This window comes from Muntiacus reevesi, chromosome 4, assembly GCF_963930625.1.
Source record: "Muntiacus reevesi chromosome 4, mMunRee1.1, whole genome shotgun sequence".
Lineage (NCBI taxonomy): Eukaryota > Metazoa > Chordata > Mammalia > Artiodactyla > Cervidae > Muntiacus > Muntiacus reevesi.
In genome coordinates this window covers 97,506,122-97,526,198 of record NC_089252.1, presented here as the reverse complement: position 1 = coordinate 97,526,198, position 20,077 = coordinate 97,506,122, and the positions used below count along the sequence as shown (strand labels likewise).

The window sequence follows — 20,077 nt, the reverse complement described above, 5'->3', positions numbered from 1 at the left end:
TCCTCCCCCTGCAGAAAGCCACCATCAGCCACGTCTCACCTGACAGCCTGTACCTGTTCCGGGTCCAGGCCGTGTGTCGCAACGACATGAGGAGTGACTTCAGCCAGACCATGCTCTTCCAAGGTGAGGAGCTGGCCTTCTCGTCTGCCCTGGGCCCTTCTCCTTTGGGCTTTTCTTCCTGTTCGGGTACTTGCACGTGAGACTACGAACCTGGCCTAAATATCAGCGTGGGCTTTGCGGTCACACCAGAAAAGCCTGGGCCGTTTAGACCTGTCTTTTAGGTAGGGGGTTTCACAGGCCAGAGGAGGGGAAGAAAGGTGAAGTGATCGTTTTTAAAAATTACCGTGATTTTCCAACTGTGGAGATCCAAGCATGTATCTACCACTGTGTCAGATCATAGAATCATCTCCTAGTCACGTGGAGGAGTACTGTCTCTGGATTTCCAGCATAATTCAGTTAGCTGATTTAGGGTCTAGTGGAATGTTTCAGGTCAGCTTTGAGGCATGGCAAGAGGAGAATTCACTTTGCTGAAGAATTTAAAGGAACTCTTAAAAAGTTTGTCATCAAGATGTCATTACAGATGTCATCTTTAAATGGAATATTTTTTAAACCAAAATCAATGTAAAATACCCATGAACAGCAATAAAAAATCAAAATTTTGCATGAAGACAGGATATTCTCTATCTTACTGGCCCCACGATCATCTCAGTCCTGGTTCCAATAAAACTTGATTAACAAAAATTGGCAGCTGGCCTGTGGGCTGTAGTTGGCAGACCTGGTTTTGTGCAGGGCACAAAGACCAGTGTGGAGGGAGCTACCAGGGCATCAGGCTTTGTTCTGCCTGTCTGATGTCCCCCTTGGGAAGGTTACTTACTTCCTAGATCCTTGGTTTCAGAGACACAAACCAGGCCAGTGCTTCTTAACATTTGTGAGTTATGTATCTGGGATGAAGGCTTTGGACATTTTTCCTAGAAAATGCCAGAAGTTTGCGTGTCACAGCTTCTGGGGTCTCAGAAAACCTGTAGATCGTAGATCCGTCTTCACTGTCTGGAATCCTGTGAGCAGTGCACGTTCACAGGCCCCTCCCAGACTAATCATCTCGGAATCTCAGAGGATGAGGCCCAGGAATCTGAATTTGAAGCAGATGGCTCAGGTACCAAGCATGCACATGAGAGATGGAGAAGTTGCTGACTCAGAGCCGGGGCCCTGACTTGAGGGCCCCAAGTTGAGTCCTGGCTGCCACTTAAGTCTTTCTGTGACTCTGAAAATGTTGACTAATGTCTCTAAGCTGCAGTTTCACAGTCTGAAAGTGGTAGTTAGGGGAGTACTGCCCCCATGGGGTCCTTGTCAGTGACAGGGTGATGCATGTCACGTAATTAGCACAGAGCCTAGAACCAGTGCTCAATATACCCTTAGTGTGAGGCTTAATATAAAAAATAATATGTGATGAACCCAGAGTAGGAACCCCCTCAGCTGAGATTCCCTCCAAGGATCCCTTCTAGGTTTGCATCTAGTATTGAAAGAGCCTTTGCTGACATTCACATCAGCTTGTTCTTTCGTTTAAGCTACTTGAAATGAGCATAGCTGTATTTTTTTCATGAGTAAATCACACTCAGCGTTTGTCTACCTGAATGTACGGGCCCATCTGCTTGTGTTGAGCAGAGGCCACAGGCCAAGGCCAGGTCTGTCTGGGCCAGCCCACAGGAGCCAGCAGGCGAAGCCAGAGTGTGAGCTCGCTGAGGCCGGGGCCCAGCAACTTTGGGCACATAAATCATGATTAGGCCACTCATGCGCTCTAACTAGGAGCCCGGAATCTGCAAAACCGCCTTTCCTGATTAATAGGCCCCTGAGCTCACTGGCTTCTGCACAGACTTTGAAAAATGAAATGTTTGTAATATAATGCAGTTCCCAAAAGCCTCGTCAGCTGTAAATTCCAAGCACGGAATAGTTAAAATGTCTGATCACGGTGACTCCTTAAAGATGGCAGTGCCTCCTTTGCCTAAAGACTTCCCTTGCGCAGGGGTGGACATGCATTCACTCATTTTCCGTATCAGCGTTTGTCCCTGCATGTTGACAAAGGGACACACAGTGGCTTTGGGATCTTCCCTGCACCTTCCAGTGGGCAGTGGAAAAACGAAATCTGCCAGTTAGCTAGCACACCTTTTCTGGTGAGCCAGCTAGGAGCTTGTAAGCAGTAGAGGCCAGAGTTCAAAACAGATCAACTTTTAAGAGTTCAGTGTTAAAAGGTAAAGAAATAAACTTGGGGAATTTCATGGACACTTTGTCAAGAATAATTAGGTTTCCCCTTGATAAAGTTTGCCTCTGATTTGGCAGCATGAGAAAGCCATGTGGAATATTTTCATTATTATAGTAAATAACACGGGTTTCCCCGGTGACTCAGTGGTAAAGAATCCGCCTGCAGTGCAGGAGATATAGGATACGTAGGTTTCATCCCTGGGTTGGGAATATCCCCTGAAAGAGGAAATGGCAACCCACTCCAGTATTCTTGCCTGGAACATCCCATAGACACAGAAGCCTGGCGGGCTGTGGTCCATGGGGTCACAAAGAGTCAGACACAACTGAAGCGACACAGCACAGTACATAGCAAATAACACAATATTTATGTCCTGTGTGACATAATAAAAAAGTTATGCTTACTTTACTGTAGTAAGTATGATAATAATAATGGTGATCATTGTCTGTGGAGTGGCTCCCAGTTACAGAGCGTTTGGCCCTAAGTCATCTCATCTGACCTCATGGCAGCTTGTAATGCAGATTTTATTTTCTAGAGGGGGAAATGATGTTCTGAGCAATCGAGTAACTTGCCCCCCCCCCAAAAAAAATCATTTGACTACTAAGCAGAGTTCAATTTCTTATTCCAAAGCCCAGTCATTTATACACAATGACAGACCACCCCTAAAGCATAAATATTATGCTGTTAAAGCATAAATATTAAACCATTGTCTTCAACAAACAGCTCAAAAGATTGATTGCCAAGTGTTCAAAAGGTTTTTTGCAGGTCTCAACTGTCATGGAAAATAAGGGCTTGTAAGCCTTCTCTTTGAGCCACAGACCCATCAGGCATCCTGGCCAAGCCATCAGATGCTCTCTCAGGATGGTTTAAAATAAATAATTAAAATATATAGGAAAGGAAACCAATTGCACTTAGATACAGTTGTCAAAATATTTTAAACACGCAAATCGGCAACATAGTCATTGCTCCGCTTCTTTTATGAAAGTATTAAATGACAAGTGGTGGGTCTGTTAGCGATGGTGATTTCTGAGTAGCAATGAACATAAATGATACTTCAAAATAGCTCCAGCAACTGTAAGGCAGCGGGAAAATATCCCATTTCAATCACAGACAGAGCATCCAGGATGGTGCTGCTAAATAGAGCCGAGATTCCTAGCTTCCGTTCCTCTTGGAAGAAGAAGCGACATCTCCCTGACAGCTCAGGGGAAACACGTGTCTCCTTTTCCCCCCATCCCTGAATTCCACCAGGCCGATGGACTGGTGATCTGAAAGGCCCTGTAGAAGCTTCCTAGTCATCACGACTAGAACTGACCCCAATGGGAGTTGTTCAAGATCAGTGAAAAGCAGGCACAGTGATGGAGTGGCCACTGAGTTTGTTGGCCTTAAATTAAGGCCTTTGTAAAGGGCAGGAAAAGCAGATCTCTTAGGAAGCTTTCTTCCTGTGTTAACAAAGGGAGGTGTGTATACCTGTCTGAGGCAGCACAGTATTGATCCCGATGCAGCTCACTGATGGTGGGAGGTTATATTTAGTGCCAGGCAAGGACTGTTTGCTTCCTGGGCTGCCTCATCTGACCTGGTTGTATTGACGTGTAGATCAGTCTATTCCCCACAGTTGTCTCTTTACACGTTTCACTTTCCAGCTGAGCAAAGTGACTATATCGTTAAGTTGGGGGCTGCAAATGTAGACGCCCTGTGGCCCAGCAGGGAACCACATACAAATGAGGGGGGACCATCATGGAAAACTGAAGAGGTGCCCTTTGAAAGGGGGTGATGGATGCTTAGCGCCTACCAAATGTTGTCCTCCAAGAAGGTGAACTCGGTTTTGCCAAAAATTGTGATTTTTTTTTCAGGATAAGCAGAAAATTGGGATTTTCAGGTTAAAGCTGCTGTTTAAAATGTTTACAGTGAATTCATTGTTGTTGTTGTTTCTTTTTCAAAAAGCTTTCAGGGCAAATAAAAAATAGTTCAAGTACTTGCCCCACTAATTTAGGTAAAAACTCCAGCAGATACAAATGTTATTTATTTGGGAATTTAGTGGGTTTTGCACCTTTTTCAATGCCATGTATGTATGGGAAGCAAATGTTTATTTTGTATAGGACTATTGTTTTTGAGATCAGCACAAAAAGGGAGTCTGACAAATAGCTTACAGTTCTTACATTTTTTAAGGAAGACATAAAAAGTACTAGTTTCAGGTAAATTGTAATAAGTTTAGAATGCATATTATAGTCCCTGAAAGGATACTATAAGACATTATCACCAAAAAAAGACAATAGAGAGTAACAATGGAGTAATATGAAGTTCAAAACCAGACAAAATGTTGACAAAGGTCAGAGCGGTCCTGAGAATACCTCCATGGAGGCATGGAGAATGTCTGTATTTTAATATGAGGGCAAGTTATACAGCAGTAAAAATTAATTTGACTCGACACTGAAGATTTGTGCATTTTGCTGTATATAAGTTTTATCTCAATTTAAAAAATGATTACAATTTTGTAAAGTTTTAAACTAAGAGCTTAAGACGAGAGTCAGAAACTGTGGCCCACAGATATGGCCAGAAACGGCCATCTGCATGTTTTTTGATGACTCACAAACTGAGAAGGGTTTCACATTTTTTGATAGTTGGGCAAAAAAAAATAAAGAGGAGTATTTATAACATGTAAAAATTGTTTTTCAGGTTTGTGTAGGTAAGTACAGTTTTGTTGGAACAACAACAAGAAAGTTCTGCTGTTTACAATATAATTTCTTTGCTTCTCAGCTAATACCACTCGAATATTCCAAGGGACCAGAATTGTCAAAACAGGAGTGGTAAGTAGAGAATGTAATTGCTTTGTCATGGGTGGTTGGTAGTTTTCATGCATTTAGAACTGTCACCACAAGGTGGCAGTATGATGTTGTCAAACTGCTCAGTGAGAAGTGGTTAAAATACTGAATAAATTAACTATACACTCCGTATAATTCAGTGCAATACATTATTTTAAAAAGCTGTGCAACAGAGTTAAGCCAGCAATGTTATACTGTATTGTTTTTGTCGAGATAAAAATTTTTTAATAGTTTATAATTTGTGAGATCATAGGATGTAAGAATGCAAAGGAGTAAGGACAGGATAAGATTTAAAGTTTGTTATTTGACCAAAGTTATATGAATTTGCACATGTCTTGAGCCTCAGTATCTAAATTTTCTCCTTTCTAGTACAACTAATAATTGTAATAATAATTGCAATTTTTTGGTAATAACAAATCCTACAATATATTAAGTTTTTCCTGGGTTTCAGGCACAGAGTATTAGTTTATTTACCCCTCACGGCATCCCACAAGTTTGGTATTACTATGACTCCCATTTTATGGATGAGGAAGCTGAGGCTCAGTGAGTTAATGTGCCCAGCATCTCCCAGAGAGCAAGTGAGGTATCATGCTCAAGCCAGACTGTCTCACTGCTCTGTCTCCAGTGCCTTATCGTGGGTGGCACCTGGCATTTCATTGACCAACTTCAAAACTCATCATTTGCTAACTTGATCATCCTTAAACTACAGACTTTTCAAACTGAAACTTGAGACAGTGGTGAAATCTAAGTGGTTCTGGCTGTATTACTTTGAACTACATAAATGATGGGATGGAATTCTGGATTCCGCATATGAGGTTTCAAAAACTAAAATTAAATGAGTAAGTCAGAGCAGCACTTATATTTGTAAGATACCGTGTTCAAATACAGTCCCTCCATGAAGCCTGATTCAGTAGGATGGGAAGAAAGAGCTGAGACTTGTACCTAGTCAGCCGCACCTCTGCCCCTTAATCTCTCTATGCCCTATTTTCCTCACCTGTAAAGTGGGGTGATGTTCACGTGTGTCCCCAGGAGAGCCTGGGATGCCCAGGCACACAGTTGGAGCTTTTTAAATGGAACTCTTACTGTCATCTATACAAGCATGTATTTCTCTGTGATTAAATCTGGAGAGCCTGAAATCACATACAGCGCCCGACACAGGGATGCGGGTGTAAACCGGCTCCCGAGGCCTGCAGTGTAGAGCGCGGCCTGACTTCTGACCTGGCTACTGCAGACACGTACCGGCCACTGTCCTCTGCCCACCCACTTCCTCACTTCCAAGATGTGCAGCCGGGTCCTGGAGAGCTTCTGTAGACCTCAGGGCTGCAAATTGTCCACAAGTGCCACAATGTGTGCAGAAGCTCCTGCCTCCTCCAGGGTCACCCCAGCAGCACGTGACTGTCCAGTGTTGCCTGCGTGTTGCTTATTTGCTGTTTGTCTTTCAGACAGGGTTTCCCAGGTGGGTAGAGAACCCGGTAGCATGAACGCAGCTTATTTTTTTGCCACTTAGCCTCCTCTTCCTGAGCAATATCAGTGAAAAGTTGAAGTTGGGTTTGATATGTAGATTACAAATTTTAAGTAATTATAAAAACATGAAGAGTGGTGATGGTCAGCCACGGATGGCCTGTTAGCTTTGGCACCAGGCTTTGGGAGACCCTGAGAATAAAGGTGAAGATGAGTGGAAGCCCTTGGAGGGTCGCGTCCAGAGCCTTGTTCCCAATCCCAGTGACTGACACTCGGCTTTCTCTACCTCCCTCCCTTCCCCCCACCTCCCTGGGCAACCCCTTCAAGCCCACAGTGTCGCCGGCCTCTTCAGCCGACATGGCCCCCATCAGCTCAGGCTCCTCCACCTGGACATCCTCCGGCATCCCCTTCTCCTTTGTCTCCATGGCGACCGGGATGGGCCCATCGTCCAGCGGCAGCCAGGCGACCGTGGCCTCGGTGGTCACCAGCACGCTCCTGGCCGGCCTGGGCTTCAGCGGCGGCGGCATCTCCTCCTTCCCCAGCACCGTGTGGCCCACGCGCCTGCCCACGGCCGCCTCGGCCAGCAAGCAGGCCGGCAGACCCGTCCTGGCCACGACCGAGGCCCTGGCCAGCCCCGGCGCCGACGGCGATTCGGCGCCCAGCAAGGACGGCGAGGGCGCGGAGGAGGGCGAAAAGGACGAGAAGAGCGAGAGCGAGGACGGCGAGCGGGAGCACGAGGAGGAAGGCGAGAAGGACTCCGAGAAGAAGGAGCGGAGCGGGGTGACCCACGCCCCGCGGGCGCGCAGCCACACCCAGCCCAGCGCCGCGCCCTCGGCCCCCGGCACCGCCGCCCAGGAGGGCGCGCATCAGACTACACCCGGGCGCGAGCGGGCCCGCACTGCCAGCCCCACCGCCCGGCCCCAGGACGCCCTGGACCCCCGCTCGGCCACCCCCACCCAAGTGCCCCCCACAGTCACAGAGGAGCAGGACGAAGACAGTGACCCCGCGGGCCCCGAGGTGCCATCCAGGAGGCCCGTGCCCCCCGGGGACCGGTTTCCCGAGGACAGCAGGTTCATCACTGTGAACCCAGGTAAGCGGCCGCCCCTCCCGAGCCTGCAGGCTGATGTGAACAGTCTTACCCTTGAAGAAGTACGTGAGGGTAGGGAGTGAAGATCCGGAGAGTGCTTAGAATTCCTGGAATGGTGTGCCTGTGTGGGTCTCTTTTTATTTTCTCCTGGTAAAAATTGCCTCTTCTCTTAAAGTGGCCGGACCAAGTCTTGCCCTATACTTGCTTGCTGGTAAAGTCGACTTGCCTCAGAGTAACTCCAGGCACTTCAGCCACACCATGAAGTAAATGATGGAAAAAACATCCATCTTAAGAAATGTATTCTTTCAGATTTCTTTCCTTAGGCTTTTATCCAGCCCCTGTGTTTCTGGGCTGTCTGAGTGGTGCCAGTCGCTGGCCGGGGTGCTGACCGAGGTGAGCGTGATACCTGCAGCTTGACGCTCAGAGGGTAAAAGCGGAGCCCAAATGCAGGGAAGTTAGGAGACAGAAAGGTTGGGAAGCAAGCAAGCAAATCCATGGGCAAGCCAGAAGCCTAGCTAACTGTTGTTGGAGACTGTGAACGGTCACCATAAAGCCAAGATACAGGGTGGTGTCAAAGAAAATAATCAGGAAGGGGGCAGGGAGCTATTTTAACCGCCAAGGGCCACTCGGGGGAAGTGACTTTATATTAAACCTAAAAGGGTGAGAAGCTCCAGCGTGGGGAGAACTGGGATTAGTTCATCCCAGCCTAAGAAATAGTACCCTATTTGCTCTGTGAATTGTGCATTTTACGGATGATGACCCCAGGGCACGGCTGGCCTGCCCTCCTCAGGAAGGACATGATCCCCGTCTTCCTGGCCAGGGGTGATTTTGTGGCTCTGTCCTAGGCTCACATGTTATTGAAACATCCTGTTAGTTTTTACAAGGGAGTCCTGAACATGAGGGGTTGTTATTGTTGTGAGGGTTTTCTTAATAAGAAAGTCTCTCTTTTGCCAGACTACAAGATGTTTAGTAACAATTTTTTTTTCTTTTTCTTTTTCTTTTTTTTTTTTTTTTTGCATCTAAGCTGTTGTGGAGTTATAAGAGTGCAAAAAAAAAAAAAGCAACTGGTAAATATTTATTTGCTTTTGCACTTGTAAACATTAAAATTCATCTAAAGCTGAGACCTCGTATGTTAAGATACAACTTAGAATAAATTTTCATGTTTTGAATTACGTTCCTCCTTAAAGCTGGTATGGACTCATGTTTTGAAGTGTGGGTCTGCTGTGGGTGCTGCTCACTTTGTCCCAGTTTTAGGGGAAGGTGCAGAGTAGTCCTCTAAGGATCAAGTAAAGGAAATATCAAGCCACTTGGGAAGCTGTTTGCAGCTCTTTCTGCAGGAGCAGTGACATTCCCTCCAGGAATTGATGTGGAAAAGTTGAATTTCTTGCGTTTGGAGATATTAAAAGAGATATTTGTGGAATACCCACTGAATCCCAGGTGCTGGACTAGGCGTTGGGAATAGACTCTAGATCTAGTCAGGCTTGTGTCCTCCTGAGGTTTATTTTCTAATGGAAAAGCTTGAGAGTGTTCCAGTAAATAAACACGTTAACGTCAAGTGCTGGAGTTGGGGTCAGGGACAGTTTTCATCCGGTGGTCGAGGAAGGGCATCTGAGTGGAGACCCAGGTGGTGAGAAGGAGCTGGCTAGGCAGTGACTCATGGAAGAACATTCTGGGCTGTCGGAGCAGCAGGTCCAGAGACCCTAAAGTGGGGGCTAATTTGGATCAGCCAGGGAGCCATCAGAGGGCCAGTGTGTCGGGACCCCCGAGATCAGGGATGCAGGAGTCAGAGCAGAGCTTAGTTCAGGAAGGGGTTTGTCAGCCATGCTGAGGCTTGGGTTCTAAGCCATGTGGAAAACCAGTGGTGGATTTCCCCAGCAGAGTTACTCATCTGATGAACTTTTTCAGAAGGTCATTTCGGCCTCTCTGTGGCTGTTTAGGGAGGCAGGAGTGGACACAGGAAGCTGAGTTAGGAGGTGATGACTGAGGCAGTTTGGACCAGTGTGGTTTCTCCACAGACAGTAGTGGACCTGGAGTTGATTTTCAGGCTGAACAGTTTCGCCTGCAGACTAGGGGCTCTGGCAAAGTAGCCTTCTCATCTGGCTCCTCTTAAACGTTCCTTTGTCCACACTCCTGAAAAGCTCTCCAAGCGATGAGCTTGAAGCTTTGGCAGTTTGAGAAACTGGTGAGGGTGGGGGCCTGGGATTCAGTCCAGGTGAGAGGAAATGAGTCCTTGCAGAGGCAGTCAAGTTCCTGATTCCAGGGAGAGGGGAGCGGAAACAATTGGTAAGTCCTGCGGAGGCTTCTGCCTTCAGGTACAGGAACTGTGCATCTCCAGCTTCAGCCCTGCACGCATCTGAGTGTCCACGGTCTTGGCAGAGTAGCTTGTGGAGTCAGATCCTCCCAGGAGGCTCTGCCCTTTATTCTCACAGGGTCCGCGGGCCAGTCTTGTGCTCAGCATCCTCATCTGTAAGGTGGACGTAACTAGAGCCCTTAGTGCTGAAGGCGGTGCAGATAAACGGAGTCACCCGTCTGGTCAGTGACACGGGAAGAGGAGCTTTATGCAGCCCGAGGCTCACATGACGGCAGTGGCGACTGTGCGGCAGCCTTTTGCGGGTCTTCTGCAGTCATCCTGGGACTTTAAAGAGCAGGTGGAGATTGTGGTCCCCAGTGAGCTGGTGCTGGAAACAATCTCCAGAAACTCCAGTCTGTCCCCAGCGTTGGTAAAGCAGAGCATCTACCTTTCCACCTTTATCTTGATGGGGAAGTCCATTTCTTCCCAAAGTCAGAAGGGTCTTCCTTTAGAATTTCGGGCAGTTTCAATTTGAGAGTGGTGGTGGGGCTGGGGCTTGGTTAAGCCAGAGATGAGCAAACTTTTTCTGCAAACAGCCAGAGAGTGGACATTTCCAGATTTGTGGATTGTAAGTCTTTGTTGCAACTATACCTCTTTGCAAGGTGTCATGTGAGCAGCCTGAAACACCCCACAAATGGGCGGATGTGCTTTGAGTTCTGATAAAACTCAGCTTTCAAAAACAGGCAGTGGGCCTGATTTGATCAGCACGCTATCATTTGCTGACCCCTGTGGCTTTACACAGAAGTGTTGCTCAGTCATGTCTGACTCTTGGGGACCCCATGGACTGCAGCACACCAGGCCTCCCTGTCTCTCACTGTCTCCCGGCATTAGCCCATTACCCATTTGCCCATCACGTTCATTGAATTGGTGATGCTATCCAATCATCTCATCCTCTTCCACTCTCTTCTCCTTGTGCCTTCAGATACTTTGGCCACCTGATGGCCAGCTGACTCATTGGAAAAGACCCTGATGCTAGGCAAGATTGAAGGCAAATATATGTGTTGGTTGGTTAATATATATGTTAACCATATGTGGCCCATTGGTTAATAAAAGATATAAGTAACTTGAGGGTGAAACCCCACATTGTGCATGACCCCCAAGGTCTCACTTTGCCTCGATCCATCTTGCCGTTTTCTCCATCTGCCTCCTCCAGCTTGGTGTTTATTTTTTTAAACGAAATCCCCATCATTTTAATGTTAGTGGCGACTTCTTTTAAAGACTCTGGATGTACATTTGTGTAAATCTCTTCCACATTTATTTTTTCTTCATGTTAAAAACAATTCTTCCAGTCGATATTTAGTCTCTTCAAAAAAAAGCGTTAACGTTAAACAAATTGTGTTATTTTTTTTACCAGCCTCTCCAAAAGGCTTATTTAAATCCCCTTGATGTTTGATAACATCTTTTCAAAAAACATCCTATGAATAGTATCTTCAGTATTAACTTGCAGGGAAGAAGAGAGAACGATTCTCTAGAAGAAAGGGGCCAGTTCAGACACATGCAGAAATCAGGCAGGTAACAGCCAGGGTCCCTCCCTTAGCAGCACAGCCCAGATGTGGTACAGACACCCCCAAAGGCCTGTTGATGCAATACAGTGTTCTCGGGGTGAAATGCAACATGCCCTGGCAGTAGCACAGTCTACAAACTCATCATTTAACGCTGGGGTTTTCCCTTTTTCTTTCCTTATATCTGGGAAACTCCTTTTTCAGACTGCATCTTGCTCAGAACCCCATTATGTAAACACTCATTCATCAAAAGCTGGCTGAGTGCCTCCTCTAGTTCAGGGGTCGGGAGAGTACAGTCTCCAGACCAGATCTGGCCCTTGACTGACTTTGGTCCTAACCCTGAGCTAGGAATGGGCTTCCCCAGTGCCCCAGTGATAAAGAATCCCCCTGTAATGCAGGAGACTGAGGTTCGATCCGTGGATCGGGAAGATTCCCTGGAGGAGGACATGGCAACCCACTACAGTATTCTTGCTTGGAGAATTCCGTGGACAGGGACCTGGGAGGCTACAGTCCACGGGGTCGCAAAGAGTCAAAAGGACACAGCTGAAGCAGCTGAGCACACGCATAAGTCAGAAATAGACTGAGTTGGTCAGAGACTTGGAGCTGCTCTTCTGCTCTGACTCAGAGTCGAGGATGCTAACCTCCAGCCTCCTCTCTCCTTTGGGAAAACCTTGGGTACCTCTTGGGAACACTTAGGCTCTAAGGAAGGCCAGCTTGAAAATCTTTACTTCTAGAAACAGTTGCATCACTGCTTAATATTTGTTCCATGCTGGTGATGTGGGTGCTAAAAGTCAAAATGTGATGTCACTTATCCTGCACAACCCCAGGCGTCCTCTGCTGTCCTTGTGGCCCTTAGACCAGTGAGGAAACCAAGGCGTGCATGCTAAGTCGCTTCAGTCATATCCAGCTCTTTGAAACCCTAGGGATTGTAGCCCACTAGGCTCCTCTGTCCATTCTCCAGGTAAGAAGACTGGAGTGGGTTGCCATTCCCTCCCTTAGGGGATCTTCCCCACCCAGGGATTGAACTAGAGCCTCTTATGTCTCCTGCATTGGCGCCACCTGGGAAGCCTCAGGAGACCAAGGCTCAGAGCTTAAGGAATTTGCCTGAGCAAGACGTGGAGAGACGGGGGGTCAGACACAGGCCCTGAACCCACCTGGTGCTGCTGGCCTCCTGCCCTTGGGGCTTATTCGCCAAGCGGGCAAACCGGGATGGTTTCAGATGAATTATTAGGTATTAAGCGAGTATTTGAATGTGTCCTTGTAAAAAGAAATCATTTTTTCACTTTTGGCACAGACTCTCAAGATCACCTAGAGATGAGCTTGTTCCCTTTCCTCACAGGGATATTTAGCGATATCTGGAAACATTTTCAGTTATCATGACTGAGGCTGGGCCTGCTCCTAGCATTACATGGATGCTACTGGACATTCTGCAGAGCACAGACCAGCCCCAATAACAACGAAGAATTTCTTGGTCCAAAATGTCCATCGTGCCATGGTGGAGAAACTCAGATTTATAGGTTGACATAAAATTGCTTTTCAAAGAGGTTTACTTGGGAGGGAAAAATAGGAGGTAATTTAAGGTCAGAAGTAAGTAGCAATACAGGCTCATGAAGACAGAGCAGACGTCATGACTGTGAAATTTAGCTGGGGTTTGTGGAGGGGGGAGATGCTTCATGCTTGGTTTGATTGGCTGGTTTTTTGGCTCTGCTGGGTCTTAGTTGCTGTACGTGGGATCTTCAGCCTTCATTGTGGCATGCAGAATGTTTAGTTATGGCATGCAAACTCTTAGTTGTGGCACGTGGGGCCTAGTTCCCTGGCCAGGGATCGAGCCTGGGCCCCCTGCACTGGTTTCACAGAGTCCTAGCCCTGGCCCAGCAGGGAAGTCCCTGCATGCTTTACTTAAAGTAAATTAGACCCGGCACTTGCATGGACTGTCTTCGCAGTTTTCAGCCTGGCTGGTTCTGTTGCTCAGGCTTCTTTTGTGGGGAGAACTTTCCTACATCATATGGCTTGCCCCAGCTCCTGACTGTGATTTTCCTGCAAGTGTTGGAAAGAACTCGCTTGGGTGCCCTGAAGGCTCCAGTGTGGTTTAGTTTCCTCCTAGAAAGTATCTGGGTCCTTGGAAGTTTCTGTTCCTCACTGAGTGATCTCGGAACTAGGACGGATTGTATATCTCTTGATGTCGGAAAGCAGACCTCACCAAGAACAAGCAAGTTTCCAGAGAGGCTGTGGAGCAAAGGATTCCGGTTCTAAGGGGCTGTGTGTCTGACAGGAGTCCTCATTAATGGCAGAGACACATGATGTTGCGATGAAGTGTCTATGGTGGTGATTTCCGGTAGGTCGGGACCCAGGACCTGCCGTGTTTATGGAACTTGAATTAAATTGGGATTATCAAGTGCCTTCAGTGTTCCAATGCCTTATTGAAACACAGGTGACACTTGCCTTGTTTTGAGTCCGAGCTCTGTGAGAAGTGGTAAGGGGCTTATTGATGACAACTCCTAGTGGTGATGGAAATGGAAAGACATGGATGCTCCAAGTCGAGCTCAGACATGGTGATGGGAACATGAAACCCATGTCCCGTTGCAGGAGAATATATGTATTTGTCCTCACAGTCATGTCTCTGCAACAGCGATTTATCTAATGCCAGGGCCTCAGAAAATAAAGACAAGTTTTGTGGCCCTATTAAAAAAAAGCAGCTTTCCTTTCACTTCACAACTGTCAGGGGGTACTGGCACAAAACTCAAAAAACAAAACAGAGATCAACAAGTGTTGTTGAGAATGTGGCAAAATGAAGATTGTCATGCCCTGTTGAGGGGAATGTCAGATGGTGCAGCCACTTGGGAAACGGTATGGAAGTTCTTAATAAAACTAAAAATAGAATTGCCGTATGATCCAGAAATCCTGTTCTTGGGTATTTACCCAAAAGGATTGAAAGTTGGGTCTTGAGGAGATATTTGAACTATCATGTTCATAGCAGTATTATTTATAGTGGCCAAGTTTCCAAGGAATGGAAACAACCCACATGTTCGATGACTGATGAATTGATAAATAAATGTGGTATACACATAGAGTGGAATGTCGTTCAGCTTTAAGAAGGAAGGAAACCCTGTCACAGAGCTACAACATAGATGGACCTTGGGCCAGTCACAACACACACACACACGAGTCCACTTACATGAGTTACCTACAGTAGAGTACTCAGGTCATACAGAAAGTTGAATGGTGGTTGCCAGGGGCTGGGGCTGATGGGAATTGTTGTTTCATCAGTACAGAGTTGCAGTTTTGCAGATGAAAAACAGATTTCTTTGAAATCAGTTGATCAACACTGTGATATGCTTAACCCTACTGAACTGTACTCCTGGAGATGGTAAAGATGCTAACTTTTATGTGTGTTTTACCACTATTTTTTTTTTTAAGTAGCACCTTAATTTATAGCTGCAGCTGGTTTTGAAGGAGTGGCATTATCCAAACACCATCTAGTTTTTCGTGACTTAAACCCAGCTACAGATTTTGAGTGTGCACATTGTCCTGCTCTGAATCTCCCTTGAAATGTGACTGAATCCACCTTTCCCCAGCCCCTGAGAGCAGCCTGTCAGGATCTAAGCCCCTTTCAGTCTTGACCACGTAGAGGTTCTTGTCCCGAAGCAGAAGTTGAGCCCTTCCTGCAGGGTGGGAAGCATCTCCTACGGGTCCATCTGATATTTCCCTGCCTGTAGCATTTATAGTACATTGTACTCCGTTTTTATTTGCTTCTACTGGGATGAGAGCCAAGCCAGTAAAAGGCAAACAGCATTAATTCAGTGATGACATATGCCACTGAAAACTGTTTTTCTTTTCTTTTTTTTTTTTTTTGAGAAAGCAGAATGGAGGCAGTTTACTCAGATTCTTGTGGATGCTTAAATAAAAGAGGAAGATGATCTGTGGGGAGGTCATTCACCCTCCCCCTGCTCTACACACAAATGCTCAAAGAAGATTATATATTAGCATTTTGCTCTACATTTCCACTGGAAGATGTTTCTGAAACTGGATCATTCTCTGAGTCCCAGGCCTGCCTGGCCTGACATCTTCTGACCCTCCTAGCAGCCCCTCATCACATCCATGGGAGGAGAAGGGGGCATAAATTGATATCCTCTTCCCATTTTTATCCTCTTAGACAGAACAGCAAGATGCAGCCTGGAAAGAGTATGAAAAGGTTCTAGGTTCACAAAGAGGAATGGCCCACGCTGTAAAGATGGAGCAGCAATCTGACTCACTTCTCATTGGTTGAAAACTCAAATCATTTTCAGGATAAAAGCTGGGTTGGGAAAACTGCCTGGTACAGCCTCTCTCGTGAGCCAAGTTCGTGTCTTCAGAATCCTGGTCAGGAGTTGGATTAAACCGTGACTTTTGCTTTTGATGATAAGGCTTTTGTAAAAGCCCCAGGTGTATGCGCGTGCGTGTGTCTTCCTGCTGCTTCCTTGGGTCAGAGTGCCATGTTGCAGATTGAAATTCGACTGGCCAGAGGGCGCTGGCCGCTGGAGTCAGGGGTAAAGAAAGCAGGTCTTCTGCTGCATTAGGGAGCAGTGAGGACTGTGGCAAACCAGTGAGCCATAGCTTGCCTTAGAGAGTATGCTCCTTGCTTCCAGCTGATGTTTGCCATCTGGGAATTTAGATCTGTGATATGGGAGAAGATTTGGGGTAGTTTTTTTTTTTTAATTTATTTTTGATTCTGATTTTTTGCTGAACTCTCTTGTTTGTGAAATCTTGGCACCTACCTCACAATTTAATAATTCCCAGGGGAAGGGTGCCAACACACACATCTGTGGGCTGCCAGTTCACACTGCCCATGGCAGGCAGGAATGGCTGGGCTGGTTCTGCTGGTAAAACTGGACCAACTGGACAGACCAGAGACGGAGGCAAGAAGGTGCTGTGTTAACCCAGCGGTCCTGGCACGTCCTGGTGTCAGAGTTTGGGCATCACAAAGAGAGGCAGACTCTCCTGGAGCTGGACACCCCAGCTCTGCTGTACCATTCAGGAGGTAACTGGGTTGTAAGTGAAGCTCTGAGTACGAGTGAGCTGCTCCTAACTGTTGTTCCATCGCTCAGTCATGTCTGACTCTGCAACTTCATAGACTACAGCATGCCAGACCTCCCTGTCCTTCACTGTCTCCCAGAGGTGGCTCAAATTCATGTCCATTGAGTTGGTGATGCCATCCAACCATCTCATCTTCTGTCATCCCCTTCTCCTCCCGCCTTTGATCTTTCCCAGCATCAGGGTATTTTCTACTCCTAACAGTTTGGAGCATCTCATTTTATCACAGTCAGCAATGTCGCCTGGTTGAAAGGAAGAAAAGAACAAATGTTCTCTGGACGCAGGTACTGGGCTGAATGCTTGACTGCTCAGGGCCGGCTTTCTGAGGATGCAGCCCATGTGGTCACACAGCCCTGTGCTCAGAAGGCCCTGTGTTTACATGTATGTTCTGCTGTCACCGTTTGAAACTCTTCAGTAATTTTTGAAAAAGAGGCCCCATGATTTCCTTTTGCATCTCGCATAGTCTGCTTTGCGTAGGTTATCTTATTTAATTCCCCTAAGTCCCTCGAGAGGTGAGCATTGTCCTCTGTTTCCCTTTGATAGAGGAGTGACCAGAGGCTCAGAGACAGACAGTCACTTACCCAAAGTCACAGAGTGGAAAAGGCCTGAGGCCGGATTTGTAGTCAGAATTTGTGATCTGGAGGGCAGGATCTTGGTTTCTCTGAAAAGTCAGTAGTATGTTCTAGCGTTTGGGGCCTTGGCGAGGGGAAGATTGCTGGGAGACCGAGGGTTTGGGGGGAAGAGTGTAGACCCAGCTCAGCTGGCAGGTTCTGTGTTCCTAGTTAATTTCTAGTAGTTGACTGTGTGATGGCACCTTCTCCTTGGAGGGCCTGCTGGGCCATACCCCGAGTCACACAACAGGGTTTCTTCCTGAAGCACGGCAAGAAGCAGGGTGCAGTCTAGTCCTAGGACAGACTTTGAGGTTCTGGCTCTTCACTGGAGGTCACCTCACAGGCCGCCTCCACTGCCGACACCCCCAGAATCCACCTGCGGTTCTGTGTGATTGCCACGCGTGCCCTCGTATTTTATAGGGGGATTCAGATTCTGCAGACACCTGACCAGTGCTCTCATCTGCCTGGTGCTATGCTAGGGTGCTGAAGGGGGAGAGGACGGTGGTGGTGATGATGGTTGTCACAGTTGATATGGTTAAGTAGGTGCTTATGGGTGCCAGGCAGCTCGCTAAGGGTTTTATCGAATTAACTCATGTAATCATCACACCCCCTCCCACCCAACTGTAGTGGGAAGTATCATTATTTCCATTTACAGATGACAAAACTGATGCCCAAACAGCTTAAGTAACTCCCCAGGTGTTGCGTGACTAGGAAGAGACAGAGCTTTATTACTGTTCTGTACGGAGACCATCAGGCCTGCTCTGGGGGCCCTTAGAGTAAGTAATAGGAGAGCGCTTAGAATTACATGTGCCATAAGAAAAGTGCATGATGACAACCACCATGGCGAGGATTAGAGGATTTACTTAGTATTTGCTCAGTGCCGGGCACACGTCTAAGCATTCTGCTTGTGTCTTGAGTTTTCCCACCACATCAGGGAAATAGGTTCTTGTCTCCCCCTTTTATAGATGAAGAACTCCAGGCCCCGAGTGATGCAAGTTATCGTTTAGAGGTCATGTAGAAAGTGGCAGAGCAAGGGTTCAAGCCTGTTATCTTAACTGTGCCTTCCAGAGAGCACAGACCAAGGGTTTGGGGAGGCTTCACAGAGGAGCTGATCCCTACACCTGAGCCAGGACGGAGGGATCAGCAGGAGCTTCTGGGGACAGGATGGAGCAGTGTTCCCGGGGGTGAGCTCAGCAGGGTCAGAGGTCGAGAGGAGGGATCATGGCCCAGCTGGTCACTGGATGGGTGGATGTGGCTGGAACCCATTGCAGCGGAGGTGGGGTAGCAGGAGATGATGGGGTGGATGGGGGGGGGGGGGAGGCTCACTCATGGAGGACCTTGCTGTCCCCAGGGGCAGTGCGGGGTTCCTCAGGAGAGATGCACTTGACTCTGTGGTCATGGAGTGAAGCTCCAGGCTCCTGGTACCGTGAAGACGAAGCAGGACTCTGAGTGTTAACATGCAGTCAGCTTTGTTGTGTCCAAGTGGAAATCCAGCGGCACTCCTATTTTTGCCTGGCGTTTATGTAGACAACCTCGGCAGATCCCGCTGCCCGTCGTTAGTCCAGGTGGAGAACAAACTGCTGTCAAAATAATCCTTAGCTTTTTCTCTCTCACTGCCAGCTGCTGCTGGTCTGAGTTCTCCTCCACAAATGCCACCATTCAAGGGGCTCTCTTGCGAGGGACTTCAGATATGTTTACTCCCTAAACCTCTCAAAAAAAAAAAAGGAAAAGTGCTCACACAGGCATGATGAAATGTTAGAAACAGCTCCTTTGTGAAATTGGAGGGAGTTTTGGGCAAGGGTCATTTTCAGTGATTTGAGGATGAGCAGGACAGGGACTTTGTCTTCTGCCTCCTCCCCACCCCTGCCTAACCATGCAGTAGCCCAGACAAGAAGCCTCTTCTGTGAGAAGGAGAGAAGAGAAATAAGACACTGGGTATATACCAGGGCTTCTCGTGGTGGAAAGTGAGTTCCCTGGTCGTAAGGCGTTTACGTCAGCCCTCCTGCCATATTTTCCATGAACGGCACCATCCCCGCTAAGGTTCCCCACCACCGGCCACATGATTACCTGGCCAGGCTGCCCCCTGCTGGAGTCCTGCAAAATTCTTATTTGCAACTCTGATTCTGTGGCCGGTGACCAGAGGTTCGCAATGAAAGCATGATACATAGAGAGAGATTGTACATCTGACGCTTGTCCGCCTCAGCTTACAATCTTGCAGGACATGTCCTCTGGCCTAAAACCAGTTCCCTTCATCCAGCCTACAAACCCTGGCTGATGGGGCCTCCAACTCTCCATTTTGGATCCCCCCTCTTCATTCTCATACCCCCTCTACTTCAGCTTTCTATCTCCAGAACACATCCGTGCTTGCCCTTGACCTGGCTAACTCACCTTCATCCTTCAACTGCCATCTGAACATCAAGAAGCCCCACCAGAATCCCTGGGCTGAGACCACTGTTCCCCTGGACCCCATGTGCTGCCCCTGGCATCACTTTCATTTATTCCAATTGCTTGTTCTTGCGTCTGCTCCTCTCCCTTTAAATTCCCACCCCACAGACACAGAGTTGTTCCCGTCTGATGTTTTCCTGCCTCCACAACCCGTCTCACCATGCCGGGCATGCAGTCGAGACTTGTCAGATAGATGCCTGATGGAAACCTCTGGGGCATGGTATCGCGAGAAATGGGCTAGCACAGTTAGGAAGGTTCTTTATAAACCTCCGATTGCTCTGCTGAGGATTTTCATCAGAGTGCGCCTGCCTCTGTCTTGTCACCTGTGAGCTGGGCATACATCTGGTCCCACCTGTGCATGAAACAAAGGAGGGGATCAAGGTCAATTACATTTGAGGAAACCCAGGAAAAAAGGCTGTAACCCATTTCTTCCTCACTCCAGGTCTTGCCTCTTTAATCATCTGCTCCTGGGGCCAAT

The 20,077-nt window shown here is 47.5% G+C and overlaps 1 protein-coding gene across 3 annotated transcripts in view; it reads left to right on the top strand.

Moving 5' to 3' along the window:
* Window positions 1–20,077, top strand: part of PTPRG (protein tyrosine phosphatase receptor type G) — a 755,472-nt gene that overhangs the window by 644,963 nt on the left and 90,432 nt on the right. For all 3 annotated transcript variants that reach the window (XM_065933358.1, XM_065933359.1, XM_065933357.1), the window contains exons 10-12: window positions 15–123; window positions 5,009–5,058; window positions 6,862–7,624. In XM_065933358.1, the coding sequence (XP_065789430.1) occupies window positions 15–123; window positions 5,009–5,058; window positions 6,862–7,624 (922 nt within the window). The remainder of the gene's footprint in view (window positions 1–14; window positions 124–5,008; window positions 5,059–6,861; window positions 7,625–20,077) is intronic.